The sequence below is a fragment of the Hippoglossus hippoglossus genome, chromosome 5 (assembly GCF_009819705.1).
Source record: "Hippoglossus hippoglossus isolate fHipHip1 chromosome 5, fHipHip1.pri, whole genome shotgun sequence".
Taxonomy (NCBI): Eukaryota; Metazoa; Chordata; class Actinopteri; order Pleuronectiformes; family Pleuronectidae; genus Hippoglossus; species Hippoglossus hippoglossus.
The window spans coordinates 27,955,332-27,976,464 of record NC_047155.1 but is presented as its reverse complement, the minus strand read 5'-3'; the positions used below and the strand labels follow the sequence as shown (position 1 = coordinate 27,976,464).

General features: G+C 40.5%; 2 protein-coding genes across 2 annotated transcripts in view; one reads left to right on the top strand and one right to left on the bottom strand.

The window, feature by feature from the left end:
* The first annotated feature begins 3,622 nt into the window (after window positions 1-3,622).
* aldh1l1 (aldehyde dehydrogenase 1 family, member L1) overlaps window positions 3,623-21,133 on the top strand; it is a 34,673-nt gene continuing 17,162 nt past the window's right edge. The window contains exons 1-7 of the mRNA XM_034584336.1: window positions 3,623-3,718; window positions 5,576-5,714; window positions 6,164-6,398; window positions 6,481-6,646; window positions 7,982-8,083; window positions 9,142-9,231; window positions 10,206-10,343. Coding sequence (XP_034440227.1) covers window positions 5,588-5,714; window positions 6,164-6,398; window positions 6,481-6,646; window positions 7,982-8,083; window positions 9,142-9,231; window positions 10,206-10,343 — 858 coding nt within the window. The 5' untranslated portion in view covers window positions 3,623-3,718; window positions 5,576-5,587. The remainder of the gene's footprint in view (window positions 3,719-5,575; window positions 5,715-6,163; window positions 6,399-6,480; window positions 6,647-7,981; window positions 8,084-9,141; window positions 9,232-10,205; window positions 10,344-21,133) is intronic.
* LOC117760929 (zinc finger protein 679-like) lies at window positions 11,898-17,826 on the bottom strand. The gene is made up of 2 exons (XM_034584356.1): window positions 17,548-17,826; window positions 11,898-12,723 (listed from the first exon to the last, which is right to left on the bottom strand). The coding sequence occupies exons 1-2, from the start codon at window positions 17,744-17,746 to the stop codon at window positions 11,957-11,959; spliced, it is 966 nt and encodes a 321-aa protein (XP_034440247.1). The 5' UTR covers window positions 17,747-17,826; the 3' UTR covers window positions 11,898-11,956.

The window sequence follows — 21,133 nt, the reverse complement described above, 5'->3', positions numbered from 1 at the left end:
GGTAGACATGCCAGATACCCACATTAACCTGTAGAAGCACTAACAAAGTGGAATTTGCATGCTATGTCCCCTTTAAAAGAAAGCAAAGCAGCAGGGGGCTTCAGGTCTATACTTCCCACAATGCAGCAAAAGCATCCTTAATTACACACTTCCAGGCTAAGACAGTCAAACCCTTCAAGCTCAGGCGTTCCGTTATGAATTTGTTTCTCAGTCTAAAACTCGTAAACTCTGATCAGAACATCAGAGCTGACTCTTCAGAGGATACTGTACTACAAAACAATCTTGAGGTCAATAATTGATTAATTGGTTAATAATGTTAGGCATAGTTATATCCCTAAATCACATTCATAAATCAAGTTCAGGGACATTAACACACAGTGTAAAACAGTTTATTAGGAACACGTTACGTGCAGTCTAGCAGAAGCACAGCAGTCCTTTAATGAATACTCATCAGTTGGAGCTGAATCTGTGTTTCAGCAGTTGATCTGATCTAAAGGCTGCACTGTGTGATGCTGTTGTATTGTGTTATATGGACAGGTGTTTCCATTATTTAGTTCACCCTTATATCAATGACGATAGGAACACTTAAAAAAACAGAACATTATAAAGTTGTGCATTAGTTTTAATTTTGTGACATCTGAATGTATGTACTTCTGATCTCATTGATACGTGGTCTGGAGCCTGTTTTATGGTAAAGTGCGACCTCTTGTGTATGAAAACAAGAATTACAATAGCACAACTACAGTATATGACAGAATCCATCCACATGATACTGGCGTAACAGCCAGTTTGTAGGTGATGTGAAATAAAAAACAACTATTCTCATACTCAACACATTTAAAACAAAAATCACGATTATTTTATTTAATTTTTTTGCTGGATTTAGGGTTTTTGATTTGGTCATATCGTGCACAGGGAAGTCAATGTTGCTTACATGCATCACACACACACACACACACACATGCACACACACACTCTGAGAACATCCAATCACCTTATCAGCATTGCTGGTCTGACACTGAGGTCAGTGAGTGGATCATTGACTTGTGTGATTACTGAGGACAAACAAACACAAGGAAACAGCCGATAAAGACATAGCAGCTGAATATTCTCTTCTTGTCTAAGTAGATGATGTTTGATACTTGGTCACAAGCCATGACAGAACAGAGCAGAGAGTAAATCACTAACGACCTACTGAATGTGCACCGTGATCAATCAATCAAACATTATTTATATAGCACCTTTCAAACAAATTCATTGCAGTTCAAAGTGCCTTACAAGCGATTATCAACATGAAAAATGGATTTTGAAAAGAGAAAAGATAATATGTTGAAAGTTTGAATGGTGTATTGTTAGAAAAGTGTCTCTTTTTTTTTCAATTTATAAATCACATGTTTCCACTTCATTTTAGGTTCTGTGTATTGCTGTGTTAACCTCTGTCTGTCTGGTGTGACAGCCTGTTTAGGTGTCTGCCAAGTTCTAACTGTCCAAGGACGTGAGACTGAAGAGGTTTAATCTCTCAAGTATCATCATTGCTAAAAACGGGTCATTATTTAAATCACACACTGAGCAATAATGTCTCTTCCTTTAATTTGAGTAATGTTGTATCTTTTAAAATATTTTTACCCTTTTTTACTCTGGATTATTGTGATCTATTCAGTATCACTGTATTTAGAGATGCTGGACTCTGTATGTGTCATAACTGGACGTGGTTATCCTGTGCACAGCTGTACTTTACTGCTTGGTCCTCTTCACTATATGTGTGCAGACATTCCCCCATTGCTTGATCATTTTACAAGCGTGCCCTCCTAAGGAACAAACACAGTGCAGTGTCAAAATGTGGCAAGAAACAATTTTCTTAAACAAAGAAGTCTTGTTTTATAAAACCTAAGAGACTGCGAAGAAAACTAATAAACCATATATATGTTTTTTTTCATTGGTATTTAAGATTTTGATGGAACAGTATGAAGTTTACCATATTTGTACTTCCATTGTGTATTTGTGAATATGATAATCAAATTATCCTCAGTCTCCTTCCTCCTAACATGTGTATGTCACGAAATGTGCATTGTGACCTGTTTTTTAAAAACCTTTACATATTTCTCACGCAACAATGGAGAGAAGGATATGAAAATGTCAGAGCTGATGGTGAATTTCAGTCTATTGTTATGTGGAAAAAACAGTCATCTTGTTTAATGTTGAAGCTTTTAAATGTATTATTCATACTAACTGTAGTTGACTTAGAAGATGTCAGAGGTTGCAGGACCTTCTCCTCATGATGTTAGATACTCAGATCGTTTTTTAGAATTGTGCCAGTTTCTGCATCTGAAATTTGTGTTGTCTTTCCTCATTTATTTCACCATTACTGAATATTTGAATAGTCTTATCATCTTTCCGCTGTATGTTCATGTGGTGGGTGACAGTTGTATTTGTGTGTATTTGCTGTTGTGACAAAATTGTCTTCCCTCTTGGCCAGGTCTGCTTTGAGAAACTGATTTGAACGATTAAATAAAGACAAATAAATAAATCCTGTACATAATATTGACTGGGATATCCATTGAATTCATTTGAAATGGAAACAAATTGCAGTTGGTCAAAAGCAAGCAGACCTGATTAAAGTTGAAAGACAATGAAACTACCAACTAGCACTTAGACAACATTAAGGATGAATGCTTCAGTTTATCTAATCAGTGCCATGACAGTGCTGAAAATAATCTGAAGATCTGATATCACAAGGAAATGGTCTGTGTGTGTGTGTTGCTGGGACGTTTCAACTTATCTAAGAACAGGTTGTGCAACAGTTGTCATGGACCAGGAAGTTTGGGAAAAAAAAGTAATGTTTTAACACATAAATGAACTAATGTGTGAAAAGTTTGTATGTTTGTGTGGGTGGGGGAGATGATGATGCCTGTGACTGTATGACTGTCAGTAGATTAACTACACACACAGGTATGGCGTGACAACGTGTGTGGTACGACAACCTGTTTGTGTGTCTGCTGCACTGTTTGTATTGTGTTTGATTTAATTGTGTGCAGAGGTTGAACTGAGTCAGATTCATAAAGTCATAAAGTTACTCAGGTTTACTGTAAGTCAAATTATCTCACTCTTATTCTCAGTTCACTCACTACACACACTACTTTATTCTTTAAGGATTATGTGTCGTAAAAGTTATTGTCCTTTATAAGCCCCACAATGGGGAAATGTTATGTCATGTGACAGCAGCCAAGACAAAATTGACATCAGTAAAGTAATTATAAGTTACATACAATTCTTATAAATAAATGGAAATATACAAATCTAAAAATTATGAAGAAATATAAATGGAATTCAAACTAATATTTACAGTGCAAAAAAAAATATATATAGTGTGAAATGGATTGCACATAAGCCATTGAATTGCACAGGCAGAAACTAATATTGCAAAGTTAAGAGCGTGGAGTAATCAAGTCTTTAAGTGATAGAACAAGAGTCGTTCAGTACAGTAATGATGTACTGATTTATCATCGTTGACATTTTCCTGAGTGATTGCTCTCGTTCAGAGACAGAGGCCGCAGCTGATTGGTCGGCCCCTGCTGCCTCGCGGCCCGCCCTGACCAATCAGTCTCCTGTGTTTGCAGGTTACGTGATTGGGCCGCGTGAATGGGTAGCTGAGGGTGCAAATGAAAAAACACCGGTGCGCGTCCACTCGCTCTTTTCAAGCGAGCACAGGAGCAGCAGGGTAAGGACACATGATACTGTATTATTATTGTTGTTGCTGTCATTATAGTTGTTGTTGTTGTAAGTAGTTTTATTATCTGTTTTATATTTGTTTGTTTGCAAGGTGCATGGAGCTTGTTCGTGTGGTTGCAGTCTGCACATTGCTCCTCACACACGCGCACACACACACAGACACACATTGCAGGTTTACAGCTGCAGTGATATTACCATGACTGTTTAACATGTATAATGAGTAAGAATGGATATGAGCAGGAGTTAACTTTAACTTCAGAGCAGGAGTTTAAGATCTGTCAATGGGCTCTCCAGCGTTTCCTACGTGTCTGTGCGTCTGATTGGTCAACACCAGAGGCATGAGCAGCCCCGAGAGATGTGACTGGTTAGAGCAGGTTGGCAGCAGGGCCGCCCCGCCCCCTGCCTGGCCAGGGTCAATAATCTGTCAGTCATGGTTACTGAGCACTTTAACTTCACTCTGATTGATCAACTATATGCTGCATGATGGTTGAATGATTGTCAGCATATCAGTATAATTGTGTGAGTTTGTATTCATATTACAGAAGAGAAGAAATGACAGTAACAAGTCATATATGTCCGTACACAGGCTAAAAGTTTTAAAACATGTTTAATTAAAATGCTTTCAGACTGTTGGACATCTGCATCAGCTACAAATGAATAAAATAAATTTCAGCCTCCTCTAAGAAAATAGATCTGCAGTACTTAACATGCACAACTAGGTACACCTGGATAAAACTGTTTGTAGACTCCATTTTTGTGTCATTTCAGAGAGGTGTTGATTCAATGTAGTTTTGTTGTGCAGTTGAACTATTTCATGTTGTACAGTTATATTATTTTGTACACCACATTTCTATCAATGGGACAGAAACGCGCTGTATAATGTGATATAGTTTATCATCACTAAAAACTGCATCCTCCTTTTTTGATATCGTCATTCAAAGATCATTCCTTAAGTCGTTGTCATTATTACTTTCACGTATAATCAGAATAGTAAACTTAAGTGAACAATACCTAAAATAAGAGAAATGGTATCAACATTTTTGAACGTAATTCATTAATTGAAATACAAACCCCGTCCTCTGAAAGGATGTCGTAGCTGAATCAACAACTCTCAGTATGAAACTGAAGATTATAATCATTATGAAGAGAGGGTTCATTACAGGCCTGTTGTATTAGACTGCATTAGTTTTAGCCAGGTGTACCTAATAAAGTGACAGGTTTACTTCACACACTTCCATGAGGTGAAAACAACACAGAGCTGCTCAGGCTGCTCTTTGGACCTGGCCACACAGTGAAGACTTCGACATGGTTGCATAAAGTGTGAGTGAGGGTCGTCATGTAACTGCTTGGAATTTCTGTCCACACAAACCAGACTCGTGGGGCTTCATGGGGAAACACGTGTGCACACATACTAACCTGACAGGAGCACGAGATACATGTGGATACATGTCTCCATCCATATTCAGTCAGTCTGTCAACTGAATGAAGTTCGTGATAAAAAATGATATGCAAATGAGCTTGAGTTTGTTAATAGTAGCAACTGAATATAAGTTGAATTTATTTTCATTCAAATAGAAATGTCTGTACATCATGAAAATATAAAATATATTTAATATATATTAGTATACATGTATCTATACACATACATATACAGATACAACTATACACTTAGATGTACAACCATGCCTACATTTAAAAATATACGAAAAAGTTAATCCATGGAAACCCTCACATTTTTCATTTAAAATGTTTCTCTCATACGTGAACCTAATCTGTATACTTTGTTTGCTTATAACAATTAAAGAGATATTGTCTGGTGACCTTGTTGTGTGTTAATGCTCCACAGTGAGGAGTGAAGATGAAGATTGCAGTGATTGGTCAGAGCCTGTTCGGCCAGGAGGTGTACAAGGAGCTGAGGAAGGAGGGCCACACCATCGTAGGAGTGTTCACCATCCCTGACAAGGACGGCAAGGCTGACCCACTGGGTGAGAACGTCACTGACTGGGACCTGCAAAACTGGCTTTGCCTCAAAAACATGGCATAGACGATAAGATTTATCTGAATATTTACTCACATTGAGTACAAAATAAGCAGTATATTATATAACAAAACTCTTTATTTGGATTTTCAACATTTTCAAAGAATAGAGAAGAGCTAGACCAATCCATCAAACTGTTATTCTGCAAAGCTTAATTTAAACTGCTGTAGGGGTTATGACATTTCCACACACACTGCAGCTGTTGCACGACTCATAAATGTAACTGCATGTAGGGGCTGCAGCAACTACAGAGATGGTTCATGGGGACTGCAAAAACTGTGATTGGCCAACAAATTGATCAAATAAATTATAATAACAATATCACATTTAAATCTAGAGGTCATGGTGTTTCTTTGTGGCCCAGTTAAAGAGTTTGATCACACTATTTCTTCATAGGCACTGAGGCGGAGAAGGATGGTGTAGCTGTTTTCAAGTTCCCCCGCTGGCGCGTGAAGGGCCAGGCCATCCCCGAGGTGGTGGCTCAGTACAAGGCAACGGGTGCTGAGCTAAACGTCCTGCCCTTCTGCTCCCAGTTCATCCCCATGGAGGTCATCGACCACCCCAAACACGGCTCCATCATCTACCACCCCTCCCTGCTGCCTCTCCACAGGGGGGCCTCTGCTATCAACTGGTGAGTGATGCTCATGTCCATCAGGTTGGGGCTGGGGGTCATGGTTTGACGTGTTGTTTACCTGTCATCTCGGGCCACACAGGACCCTGATCCACGGGGACAAAAAGGGCGGGTTCACAGTTTTCTGGGCTGATGACGGACTGGATACCGGGCCAATCCTGCTGCAGAGGGAGTGTGATGTTGAACCCAATGACACTGTCAACACAATCTACAAGAGGTTCCTCTTTCCAGAGGGAATCAAGGGCACAGTAAGTGTGGTGAGGGGGAAAAGCATTGTGGGGGAAAAGCGCACAAGGTAAGTTAAGTGCTGAGGTTGTGGAGGTCGAGCTAGCTGCTTTGATAAAGTAGAAGATGGCAGCAGTGACATGAGACACAGGGGTGTGCATAGGAAACATACACTCATTATACATGTACAACATGAATATTTTTGATTAGATCAGAAATTACACATTCACAAGAATTGAAACCAAGTCCAAACTAAATCACAATTCAAATGTGAACACACAGCAAAGGTTTCAAGAGTCTTTTTTCACAAACCTGTGTCCATGCTCTCACCTGCCACAGTTACATTTTAACAAGCTTTTGAACCTTGCAAGGTTAAAGTCGGTCAGTAGTCTGCATTGGGTCACTGAGCATTGACATCTTTACTTATTACTTATTATTACTTATTTAATGTACTTTTTAAAAAAGGTTTTATTAATCTATTTTGCACAGCAACAGGAAAATCACACACGTGTGACTTATTGTGATGTCTCATGAATATGGATGTGATATAGCTGACATATTAACCAACTGTTGCCTATTTACGCAGCCGGCATGCAGCAACATTAGCATGTATCTTGAATTATGTTTCTGGCCAACCAGCAAAAGTAGTTCTGATGTCACTCCACCTTTTTTTCTTTGTCTCCAATCAGATTAAGCTGCTGCTAATAACCCACTATGTTCTTTAGCGAAGTGCAGAGTGGCTTTGTCATTTTTCACTGAGAGCAGCTGCCTGCTGTCAGAGATGATATTGGTGAAAGCAGTTCAACTCAATCAGAACAATAGATATTTGAAAAAAAAAAAACACTGAGCTGAAAGACACTAAAACACTGAGCTGGGGAGAACTGCTGAGTCATGTTATTTTTCATCTGACATCTCTAAAAACTGCTCATTTGATTCATTGTTGACATTGAAATATTGAGTGCAGTTTCAAAATATCAAGCTCAAACAAGTCCTTCAAAAATAAACCACCACATAGGTCACTTGTTCCTACCTGTGAGTACAGTAGGAGCGGCAGGCTATTCAGACCCTTTTCATCATGGTAACGATAATTAACACATGGTACGTTTGTGCAACCATCACTGTCTGGTTAGCTTTAGGAAAAGACTGTAGTTCAGGTTGAAGCAAGTCATTGATAAAATAAACAATGTTGACTGTTGTTATCAAAGAGGAAACAAACACAATCTCAGTCTGTGTCAACGTCCTGTGTTTTGTTGACCCATCCATCCACCCTGCAGACGGTTTCCCAACATGACGAACACTGTGATGACAAGGTCCACAGTGATTGCGTTAATGTGTCTGCCACCCTGCTCTGGTTCTAGGTGGACGCAGTGAGGCTGATTGCAGAAGGGCAGGCCCCGAGGATCACGCAGCCACAGGAGGGAGCCACGTACGAGTGCATCCAGAAGAAAGACAATGCTAAGGTGATAATCAAGGACAGGTCACTCAGTCCCGTTTGCAGAGAGTCTGTGTAATTCACCAATGGCTGTGGAAGCCTCTGTGCTGATGTTTGAGCAGACAATCATTGATTTTAGGACAAAAAAGATCTGATGAATTTAAACTTTTTGGGCATTTTTGCCTTTATTTTAAGAGGATGGTGTATTTATATAGCTATTTTCTCTATTTCTATGACCACTCATAGCGCTTTAGAGTACAGTTTTGCCATTCACCCATTCACACACATTCATACAGTCCATCTACTCTATGTGCAGTATTATCACTCATGCAGTCACCAGGGTTCAGTATATTGCCCAAGAACGCAGAATGTGGCAGACTGGGATCAAACCGCTGACCTTCTGGATAGTAGACAAACCGCTCTACCTACTGAGCCACAGCGGCCCATGAGATGAGATGAGAGAGATGGAGGCAGACTCCATAAATGGTAGAACAGGGGATCTGTTGCTTAAAGCACACATGCCCTAACCATTGGGTCGCCCCATGAATAGAGATATTTAAAGTGAAAGTGATGCACTCTCACCTGATTATAAGCATTAAGCTGTAAAGCTAACATTTGACAATACAGTCCTTCTGAAGAACTGTAAAGTGGCTGAGGGTCTTTATATGTAATTTCATATTTATGAGTACCAAGTAAGGTGATACAATTCTATTTTTTTCAAGAACATTTTGTAATATTGATAATAATGATAGAGGTAGGTAGGAAGGGGTAGGTATACATTTATTCTGACACAAAGCATCTTATGATACATTCATACAATCCTAATGACCTGAAATAGTCATAACAGTCTACTTATGACAGAGTGATGTTAGTTGTGGTTATGTTGAATGAGTCTCTTTCTGTTCTGGAAAGCCCTATGAGACAAATTGTGATTTGTGAATATGGGCTATACAAATAAAATGTGATCGATGATTGAATGAATTTTGTATCATTGACACATGAGGAGTAATCTCTGTGGTCCGTCAAATGTTTGTGTTTTACGTCTGACGAGAGGAAATCATAAGAGTCGTCTCTGTATGTTGACAGATTGACTGGGACCAGACGGCTGAGGCTCTCCACAACTGGATCAGAGGAAACGACAAAGTGCCTGGTGCCTGGGCAGAGGTGGATGGACAGGTAACACGACGATGTCTCACACTGACTCTACAAGTAACACTATATTTTCTCTTCTCTTATCCTGGACCATTAACTAATGTTTAGACATGAAAAATATGGTTCATATAATTTTGAAGTATAGTCTAGAGGTATGAGAGTATTACCTTGTCATGTTACAATGACAATTAAAAAACTACTGTGAGTGTTGCTGCCAGTTAAGCAAGGAGTGAAGTGGCCAGTGCAACAGTGACACTGTGCAGTGAGCATCTGTGACATGCTGCTACTGCATATCCATACGCCGTTTCACTTTGAAAAATACACCTTTAGTTTCCAACCGGAGGAAAACAATCTGCCTGAAACATTTTTGTTATTTACATGAGCTTTCACACATGCGCATCCAGATAATCTCCAGACAATCTCCAGAGGGGCTGTATGTGAGATCGTAAATGTCCAAGAGAGAGGCTCCAGAGTTTTTCCTGCCAGCCTCCTAGTGAAATCTCCTGAGCATGTCCGAATTAACTTGTATCAGAAAACAGCAGGGGTTTCTCTGCAGGATACACAGTGGGCATTGATAATGTTGGTGATGCTACAGATGCAAAACTGAAAATAACAAAAAGATAACAAATATTTTAGAAAGAAAAAGCGGGGTTAAGACACCTAGACAACATCTATTGTTGATAAGGGCCGACACCGGTGTTGCTGTAAACAAAAACATGTGATCTCTGCAGCAGAACCTACACAATACATCCTTCCTCTGCCTGCTGCACCACCCTTCACCTGAACACGGTGGAGATTTCTGTGTTGTTGTGAACATGTTTGAGTGGAGAATCTCCTGCTGCTTTGCTCATGTGTAAGGCAAACATGCCCAATTCTGCGGACATCCTCCGGAGTTCATGTCTGAAAATGGATTTAGTGGCATTTTAGAAAACAGCCTCTGCTGAGTTCTGTTAAAGATTGTTTCCTCTAAACTTTGTTCTGTGTCTCTGTTGTTGCAGAAAGTGACCTTCTACGGCTCCTCTTTGGTGGATACAGACACCAAAATGAACGGTCAGTCCCTGGAGATTGCCGGAGCCAGCCGACCTGGCGTCGTAACCAAAGCAGGCCTGGTGCTGTTTGGCAACGATGGCAAGGCAGTAAGTCACCTTCCTAAACTTTGTTCGCACATGTATGAGAGCTCTGTGAAACAGCAGTCTGTTCCAAATCTAGGTTTATCCCCTGAATCTCTGGAGGGCTCAGGCACGAAGTCTGACAACACTTGTGTTACATTACTGCTCTCTATTCAAAGAGAGAATCTGATTTAATGAACATGAGATTATCTTGTGTGCAAATCGAAGATGACCCTTACTTTTTCAAACGTAATTAGAATGTATTGTATTCAGGCCAGTAGATGTCCTCTCTCTCTAGAGCAGAAGAGTACGCAGGAATATTAGGGCCACTCAAAGGGTGGAAAAAATATCTGAACATTTGATCATAAAGTCATAATATAGGAGTAAAAAAGTCAAGAATTTACACAATAAATTGTAATATTATAGTAGAGGATTAAGTTGCAAATTAACAAATTTGTTAAACAGTGTATGGACTTGTAAGACTGAAAGAAACGGTGTTTATTCTGAAGAAAGAACCACAGACTCATTGGTTACATCTATTAATCTGTTCTATTAGAAGGGATTTCATAGTTTCTTGAGAAACATGGTTTGATTCAAGATTTTGGATCCAGAAGGATTGAAATTACGTTGAGACCGAGTTATCATTGCTGCTTTGTTTTGTTTTTTCAAGGTGTTTTTTTTTCCTTTATTCTCATAATATTATGACTTTTATACTGTTGAATTACAATTTTATTCTTGTAAATTTACACCTTTTCTCTCATATTACAATTTAATTCTCGTAAATCTACAACTTTTTTCTACCAACGTTACATCTTTATTCTCCAAATCTCTTTCCAAGTGGCCTTAAGTCATATATATATATATATTCTATTCTATTCTATATACATTGACAAACAACTATTATTCTACAACAAGACTCCAAGAAGTCACAGTCGCTAATGTTACCCCAGGAAGGTTTTCTTGTTATTAGTGTACAAATTAAATGAGCGAGGAAACAGTTTATTATCGAACTTTAGAAATGTTGATAAGTGGATTCTTCTCTTTTTTCCTCTTTCTTTTAAAGCTCCAGTGTGTAGGATTTAGGAGGATTTATATCAGCAAAAAATTGAATATACATAGTAATATCTTCAATATAATCACCTGAAACTAAGAATCGTTGTGTTACCTCAGAATGAGCCCTGCAAATCTCCATAGGCCACAAGTCCTCCATCTTCCTACTGTAGCCTTGAATGGACGAACCAAACTGGATCTTGAGAGGACCTTTAACATTTGTATGCTACCTGAAGGCCACTGTAGGTTCCTCTACATACTTGAAAAGAAAGAGGTATTCATCTGATTGTAATCTGCAACCTCACCACTAGACAGTGTGTGGGATACACACTGAATCGTTTACAGGGTCAGGCTAGCTGTTTCCCCTATTTGCAACCTTTATGCTAATCACCTCCTGTTTCATACAAAATGCAAAAACACGGATGTCTAACTCACAAATAAATACACAGTATTTACAACACCACTTTACTGAATCTATGTTCTTTGAGAAGTTTGGCTTCATATGAAATAAAAGATTTTAATAAAAGCACTAAGCCCTATTCTCGACTCAGAGTTTAGACCGTATGCATCATAAATTATGTCTGATGGTCTTAGGCCGTACTTAGACTTGCGGACAATTTGACACCATGAACGTTTCGCATGTGCGTCTTCATCAGCAGTCTTTCAGTGAATAACTCGTCACAATACTCACATTTGTACGGCCTCTCCTCTTTGTGTTTGGCTAAAACGTGTTTTCTCAGAGTGGAGCCTCTGTTGAAGGATTTGCCACAGATGTGGCAGCTGAAAGGCTTCTCTCCCGTGTGAGTCCTTATGTGTTCTGTCATGTGTCCTTTAAGTTTGAAACACTTGCCACAGAAGTGGCAGCTGTAGGGTCTCTCCCCTGTGTGTACCCTCATGTGGTTCTGCAGATTGCTCTGACAGGGGATGTGCTTGCCGCATATGTGACAGTCAAAGTTTCCCTTGCCGTCATGTGACTTGCTTTCGTGTGTCTTGAGGTGCCATGTGAGCACTGTCTTTTTGGTGAATATGTAGTTGCATATGTGGCAGCGGTATAAGGTAGTGCTGGTCTTCTCCTCAGAGGGCTCTGGATCCTCCTCAGTCCTTTGCACTGGCTCTTGGCTCTCCTCTGCAGCTCTGCAGTCCTCTAACTGCTGCACTGTTTTGATGAGTTCTTTTGTTAAGGCGTCCTCATCATCGCTGTCCTCAGCTGAAGGCTGCTCCTCGCACCCATTAATCCACAATTCCTCCCTATGCTCCTCTTTAACATGGGAGGGTCCTGGCTCGTCCTGGTGCCCACTCGGACTCTCTATAGGGTGGATCTCCTCCGTGGATGGAGGCGTAGTTGGCTGTTTGGCATCTGCAAGGATGGAAGCAGAAATGCATTACCCGTGTGGCACGCAACAAAGACATCAGCGCTAAATAGTGCTCCATTAATCCACACCCATCAGGAGCTTTACCTTTGAGATTGTTTTGATCAGCGCCTCTGTGTCACACCATCTTCATAAGGGACAAACCAGTCAAATGACATTTGTGTGACTGTGTGAAACAAAAATGTGCTGGTGTTAAGGAGTGAATTTAAAGTATACGTTTATCTGTTACTGGATATGTAAATGTGTTTTCTTGTGATGACCTTCTATCATGTACAGAAATATGAATCAGACGTTCAGACGTCTCAGAGGCAATATGCTTGAATGCAGATTTTCACCAAATTGTATTTCAGCAAATTTGTCTACGGGAATGGTTTTGTAGTGTTTATTTATTATTTTATTTTATGTACAGATTAAACTCATGTTAGCTGATGGGATGCACAACCTCAACCTCTTTTCAAATCATGTCTGAGCATGTCTGCAATTAGCATAAACGCAATCAATTGTTAAGGTAACAAGCGTTATTCAAGGGTAGTCAGATTTTTCTTTATTGACGTACACATGTTCAATATATCAAACTTTATTTGTAAACGCGTTAGTGCAGTTCAAGCTCAAATCAGTACACTAAGCACTGTAGGTCACTTTAAAGCACAACTGGCACATTGGCATATTATTGGCAAATCTGAATATATCACATAACTCTTTTTTGAAATCTTGCAACACAGAAATACACAAATTTTAATAAAATATAAAAATACAAATTTTACAAAATACAAAAACACCAGTAATTACTTATTATTGGTGTTGCCGTTTTCTAGCCAATAAGAACAGAGTGGCACATTGATAACTGTCAGAATTTAAGGAAGGACAAGTCAACTCAGTAAAAGTCTTGAAAAACTGTAAAAAGCCCAGGTAAACAGGTAAAGCCCTTGGAATGCTTTTTATTTGCATTTGCAGCTTTACACACTTTTTAACAGGTGTTAACTATGAACTTAAGCTAACTTGTGGAAGCATGTCAACTTCAAATATTTAAACAATCCTAAAAACAATCAATTCTGCACCATACAGAGGCTTGAGCCCTCCTTCAGCTTGTCTTCCCTGCTCTCTCTCCACATTTTACGCTTAGTCTTATTAATGAAGGCAAAATGCCTAAAAAAAATTTTTTATACCACAATAAAAGAAAGGATGGTTTTAACGCTTTGGCCTCAGCGCTGCCAATCTAGCAGTGCTCCACGCAGAGGTGATGCTGTGGGTTTCCCTCATGTGTTGTCTCAACTCGACGACCAGAGCGAAGCATTGGCTGCACTGTTTGCACTGTTTGCACTTGCACATGCCTTGTACTCCCTGTGATTGCGCTTCACATGACTATTCAGGGTGAAAGATCGGTTGAAGCATTTCCCACAGATGTCGCAGCTGAACGGCCTTTCCTCGGTGTGAGTCTGCATGTGCACCTTCATGTTACTTTTGTATTTATATCTTTTGCCACAAATGGAACAGCCAAACAATCTCTCGCCGGTGTGTGATCTCATGTGACAGATCATTTGACTTTTGCTTTTAAATTTCCTGCCACAATCAGTGCAGACGAGCCCTGCACTGGTGGACTTCAGTAATCCGTTTGCTGCATGAACTGCAAGGTGCAAATTTACTTTTGCCCTTTTCATAAAAGACTTAAAGCAGATATTACAATAAAACTTTTTCTTCTTCTTGGTATATCCTGAAGATGGTGGCTGCTCGTGTTGTGACCGTTCCTCGTGTTCTGTGTGCTCTCCATCTGTGATGACTTGAGTCGGGTTGTGTGGCGCTTCATATTCACCGGGCTCTCCACCTGTCTCAACCTGAGTTAGCCTCTCTGGCATCTGATTTTCCTCATTCTCTCCAACTGTGACTACTGGAGTCAGAGCGCCTGTGTCATCCGGCTCCTCCTTGGTAATACATTCCGTCTGTATCTGCTTGTCCTGAACACAAACCTCCAGTGTGGACAAATCGATCTGCCTTGAATCTGTAACAGTGGATAGGAAAACGTTTTTTTCTTTGCGTTGTTTTTTGGGGGTAAAGCATTTCTCTGATTACACATGAACTAGGTGTTGGGATACTTGAATGAACCCCAGCTGTGAACTGTCATCCTAACAGCAGCAGAGTAATCAAATACAAGTTGTGGTTTGACAAACAGTGAGAAAAGACTTTCATATAACAGACATTAGAAAACACAACAGACATAGGGCTGTGATGTTATGTATTTTTTCTCACAGTGGTAATAAAGCAACATATTACCGCAGCATGGCAGTTTACGTAGCCTCCGTACGATAGTCTCAGAACTTGAGGGAAAGGTAATGGTGCGCACACACTTACTCCGCTGCCCCCCCCCCTCCCTCTCAGCTGACTAGTTTAAAGGTTGATTTGTCTGAAATGACGCCACAATACCGACACTGATCATCACATAATGATCAATATTTTTCTTAAATGAGATGAATCTGCCTTAATAGCTGCGTGTGCATTCATCAGCTCGTCCCGTTTGCTCTCTTCCTCTCTCTCTACGACACGCAGATATCCAAACACACTTACACACACACACAAACAGTGTCATCAGACTAGGGGTGGGCGATATATCGAATATACTCGAAGTTCCACCTGCGATGTATAAAATGACTATATCGCAACCATTGAGTATAAATTGTCACGTGAATGTTTTAAGCCGTCAGCATGAAAGTTTTGCTTCTCTCTTCTCCTGCCCCTCTCACAGCAGACTTCTCACTCCCCCGCCCATCCAGAAAACTCCTGCGCATTTTTGTATCAGGAGGGGAGAGACTCAGAGAGCACGGAGAGAAAGAAAGTGAAGAATCCTGTTGACGAGAGTTCAGAGACGGTTATTGTCAGTTTGTTCATATTCTTTGTGAACGCTGAACCGAGCGAATCAGTTTACAAATGATGAAGGTGAACAGCGTTCACTCCAGCGAGAGAGGAGGCTTGTGTGTGTAAACTCCAACCCGCTCCGAGCACAGACACGCACACGCAGGCCTCTCAGAAGGTGAATCTAGGTCATTTACACCGTGTTTAAGCCCAAATTTATAAAAATATTGCGATATTTGTTTTAGGCCATATCGCAGAGCCCTAAATCGGACACGTGTAACCTGAGAATGGGTAAAAACAACAGAATTTGTAAACTTATACAATGTATGCAGAGCCAGAGGAGATGGCGGTGCACTCGATTTGGCTTGACTTGGTTGGCAGTGCGCAGCACAAATGAAAGACAGAGAGGAGCAGTAATTTACTGATAGAGCCGGTAAAAACTTTTAAAAAATAACTTTTTTACGGTCCAAACATTAATGAAATGACCCAAAATGAACACTGTAAGTGGACTTGGTGGAGCTGTGCATGGCTCCCTCGGTGGCAGCTGAGCCACACTGGCCAGTACTTCCACAGAGTTTAAAGTTACCTGCATGCAAGTTTGTAGAATGAGTAAAATGGCAAAAAACTAAAAATTGTTGTAGGTGTGAAGCTGAGGCAGTGCAACATTTTCCTTACAGATAGAGGCCTGTTTTACAGTGGCGATAGACAATTTATTCTGGATTGGACATTTTAATGCTTACAGTGTAGTTTTCAAGTTTCTGCCACTTGAAGTTGCGCCTGTCTTTGCAATCAATAAAATTCCAATTCTAACATTTGTCAGACACTGAAGACGACACCTGCTCTCTAGTCTGCAGGAGACAACACACACGCACGTTTCTCCATCATCACGCTTCCATTCTTTTAAAGCAAAAGCTACTGGTCTTAATATGTACATGCATAGTGAATCTAAACCTATTAAACAAAACTTTATTAGACATTTTTTTAATTGATGTAATAACATAGTAGGCTGAATGTAAAACAGCAGTCTGTCATGATTTTCCTTTTTAAAGAAAGGTTACCTGTCAGATATTTTTGGAATTTATTTCATTAAGGGGAGCTTGTAGTGGGCCACATTTTTCTTTCATTGACCTTGTTTATATCATGTCATAGTAGAGTTTGTGTTTTAGACATTTCTCCTTAACCAAGACCAAAGCTTCAGAAACCACTCCTTTACATTCAGGGCAAACACAGCAAGGAACAACAGTCTCACATTGATTAAAAACGTGTCTGACACATTGGTCCAAAATCCCCCTGAGGTGTTCAAAGGGGTAGAGACCCGGTGACTATGAGGACCACAGCTTATGATTCACAACATTGTCATACTCACCTAACCTCTCAGTGACATCTTGTACTCTACTACTAGGAGGCGGCTGTGGCTCAGGTGGTAGAGCGGGTCGTCCACTAACCACAAGGTCGCCTTGGGCAAGACAACGTGTAATGTGTGGTAGAGAAAGTGCTGCACGTAGATGCACTGTTTGAATGTGCGTGTGAATGGGTGGATGGCAAGGAAAACGTTGATTTGTTTTTAGTTTGCTTACATTTTCCGAATAAAACATGAAATTCTTAGAAACAACGTTCTATTTTGAAATTTGACCGGAAGTGTAGTTCTGCTGTAAATGAGTGGCTAGCGTTACTAATTAACATAACTATACTTAGAAGGTATATAAAGAATTTGCTGAATTTAGAAATAAACCATTTATTAAATGTTGGTGCGGAACTGTATGACTTCCCTTCCATTTCAAATGGAATTTAAAAGCTTTGAAATTATTTTGAAAATTGACCGGAAATAGAACAGGCTCGTTGCCCTTCTGGACACGCCCACTGCCACCAGCTAGAACACCCTGCATTTTAACTTGTGTACTGTAACGTGTAATGTGACATGCAAAGTGCTGCTTTGCTGAAGGTGCCGTGCACAGTCGGACACATACCCGCCCTGTGCAGTCTTATCTCCGGCTTGTAGATCAGGTCCAGCAGCCGCTGCAGCCTCTGGTTCTCCTGTTTGGTCCGGTTCACTTCCTCCTGGTAGTCCGTGAGAGTCTTCTCCACGAACCCGTAGATGTCCAGCGCAGCAGAGGATAACCTCTCCGTCAGAAACACGTTGAAAGACTGAAGCGTCACGTTTGCCATTCTGCTGCTAACGATCCACTGCTTGGTAGAGAGCTGAAGGATGCCTTCTTCCGCTTCTTCTTTCTCTGTTGGCAGTTGGCAAACAACGTTTATGTGCTACACCGCCACCTTCTGCCCCGGAGTGTGTAGCACCAATAAATCCAGTCTGCCGAATTAACTATAGGAGACTCTACGTTTCTGTCCACTCATCAGTAAAACAGGTGATTAGATGGACATGAAAGCAGACTGAGAGGAGTTGAGTAATAATGATCCCAGAGCAGACTCTATCTGCTCATGCAGGGGGCATCAGCCTTCTTCTCTGTAAACGGGCAGAAACATACCCCCGGTAGAGCAGTGGGGCGGGGTGGGGGGGCTGGGGAGGGGGGAGTGCCGCCGGGGAGTCTCGGAGCGAAGGTGTTATCCAATTAGCATATGAATCGAAGCGAAATCGCTTGTGAAAACTTATCTCACTTCACCATTGGATGAAACCACAGACCTTTGAAACGAAAAGTCACTTGTGATTGGCTGGTAGATCTGTTGCTATTGGTCACCCTGGGTCATTATAATACACACGTAGGTAAATCCCTCCCACATATTATTAATAATAATAATTAATATATAGTTATTACTAATAATTTATATATTAATTATTAGTAAGCCTTTACCAAAAGCACAGCAGTTACTGAAGACTATACATTTAGTCATGTGATGCTTGATGTTATATGTTGAACATATTGTAGAGGGAAAAAAACATTAGCAAGGTATATGTTGAGTCAAAGCTTTATTTACATATAGCACAAATACTGTAAAAACACAACTGGCCTAACCAGTGAAAAACTAATCAGGTGAAGCTTGAAATGTCTCTTTGCCGCCTCTGGGTCATAAGTTCTTTGTGGGTGTGTGTAGACGTCTGTGGTGTGTAGCTGTGAGATTCAGTGTAGCTTCCAGTCTTATTTGAAGTGTGGCACACAGGTCGGTGAGCTCCTGTGGACGGATGGATCCATGTCATCTGTCCCGCTTCAATAAGCTGTAAACACAATCAGTACAATTAGCACAGTTTAATGACAACATACATACATGTAACCGAAAAATGATCAAATGAATCTAATCTTACCCTCTTTCTTCTCTGTCGACTCCTGAACTTCTCAATGCTGCTGCAAGAGCTCGGTTGGATGTACAGGAAGTTCCTTCATACTGGCTCATAGTACGTCATAGTACAGGCAGCTGGAAAACAACATGAGTAACATGAGTATATTATTAATAAACGGAAATAGCCTTGCTACATCACCGTTGGAAGATCCACAGTAAAATAAAACACAATTATTAAACACATACATGGCGTCATTTTCCACACTGCAAATCCGGAGGGGGCTCAGGCTGTGAAAACACAATGATGAAATAGATCAGATAAAGTAAACTTATACAATGTATTTTATTCACGAGGCTGTGATTGGACGAGCCCTCTACCGTGTTGACGTTAACAACTGACGTGAAATCTTCAGGAATGGACGTATTCACGAGCTGAGTGTGACGTTTTCAGAGTAAAACTTCACAAATGACCTTTTCACTTTTGAAGCAGCGGTTATAACAGTTTTTAAATTGTACTTTACATTTATATTGGACGAGTATGTGACTGAGGACCAGTTTATTCTTTCTGGTGTTAAATTAATGTACTTACATGATTCTTGCTGTTCTGTGTTTGTACCCTCATAGTTGAATGCACTTATTGTAAGTCACCTTGGATAAAAGTGTTGAGTGTTTTAATGGAATACTGAGAAAGTTTAATAACAACAATAGGACAATTGAAGTTCAAATAATGAGGCAATTTCAGCAGTCAACAGCTTAGTGTGCCATGGACATGTGAACATGGTGCTGAGTTTGCCAGTATTTTGGGAGGACAAATGGTTGGAACACGCGATGACACAACTGATATGCTTTACGTGAAGCACAGTGTTTTGGTGTCAGCAGAAAGACTTCTCTTAGAAAACTGTACAGTGGTGCCACTCTCTCCATTCCAACATATTATCTTGGATGAGCTTGACAGGCATGCAATGTTAACAATGTATCATCAGATGTATCCTGAAAATTGTGTCACTGAGGTTAACTGTTTTGCCATGACATGCAAAAGGGTAACACATCTGAATGTAACATACTCCATAGATGGAACTAGATCGGAAAGATCAGCATATGTTTACGCTAAGTGGTGTGCAAACACTAACTGTTTTGAGGAGCCCATCCTTGACCCTTTAACAGAACAGCAACCAGCCATTATAAAGCCGTTCATAGTTGTTAATGTCATGAGAAAAGGTACTGCATTTAAACATGTCATTGCCCAAGTTTCCTGGCTTCATCCCCATCCGGACAGATCTTTTTATGGAAAGCCAGTCAAAGTTTGGAGCTTGCAGGGCACAGACACATCGTACTGTCGTGTTCTTTTTTCCTTAGGTAGAGATGGTAGAGTCGGTCTGGTTCAAAAAAGTATTTATTTAGAAGCAATGAACAGCTACTACATAGCTATGGGCACTCAACGTACAACCCGCAAGCCGCCTAATACCGCCAGGGAAGTCAAGAGTCGCCCCGAGCGGACGGTGGGTGCAATATTTATAATAATAGGTAGAACTTCAGCAGGAGGGGGAGTCACGTGGCTAGTGCACAGGCTGGTCCCAGCCTCAAGGCACTGGAATTCGCCAATGATGAGGAGCCGCTCCCAGTTTCGTCCCTCCTTTGACAGTAGCTGGGACAAATCTTCACATTCTGACAGTGTTTGGTTTGGTGTTTTAAACAAGCCTTGAATCGGCTGACAGCTTGTGAGCTTTCAGTATGGCATGCGCATTTTCTAGACAAAACAACGCCTTTCCTATCTGTCCTTCAGACCCTAGTGGCCGCTGCTTGAATTCTTTCTAAGGGTATGTCACAGTTTTTTAAGAAAACAGTGCATTCATCTATGTGTGATTTTTGAAATAAAGCTAATGGAGTTTATGCTGTAATATAGTAAGTTAGGTATGAGAACAAGTTAAAGTACAGTGTATTGTCTGCCACAGATGTACAGTCTTCTCAAACAGGCATTATCAGACAGGTGCAAGACTGAACTGCGATGTGACGCACACACACACACAACAATCAACTTCAAGATTAAAACCAGCCAGCAACGGCTACTATCAGTCACTATGTGAAGGCCACACATTTTCCCACCTATTCAGATTCAGCCCAAACTGCCCCTGCCCCCACCCCTGTCTAACATACTGCACTTGTTTAGTTCAGTTTCATTGCCATCTTCACAGACACATATTCAAAGAAGAACATAGATTTTAGTCTTAACAATATCAAAGGAAAACATAGATTTTAGTCTTAACAAATCCCTCCTTTCACACCATTTCATGGTGTGAACAACTTACTGGGGATCATCCA

Bases quoted from the DNA above. Each gene is read 5' to 3' on its own strand.
- LOC117760929 (XM_034584356.1), bottom strand. From the start codon at position 17,746: ATGGCAAACGTGACGCTTCAGTCTTTCAACGTGTTTCTGACGGAGAGG. The intron at 12,724-17,547 runs GTATGTGTCCGA...CCATCCTTGCAG, and splicing joins GATAAGACTGCACAGGGCGG to ATGCCAAACAGCCAACTACG.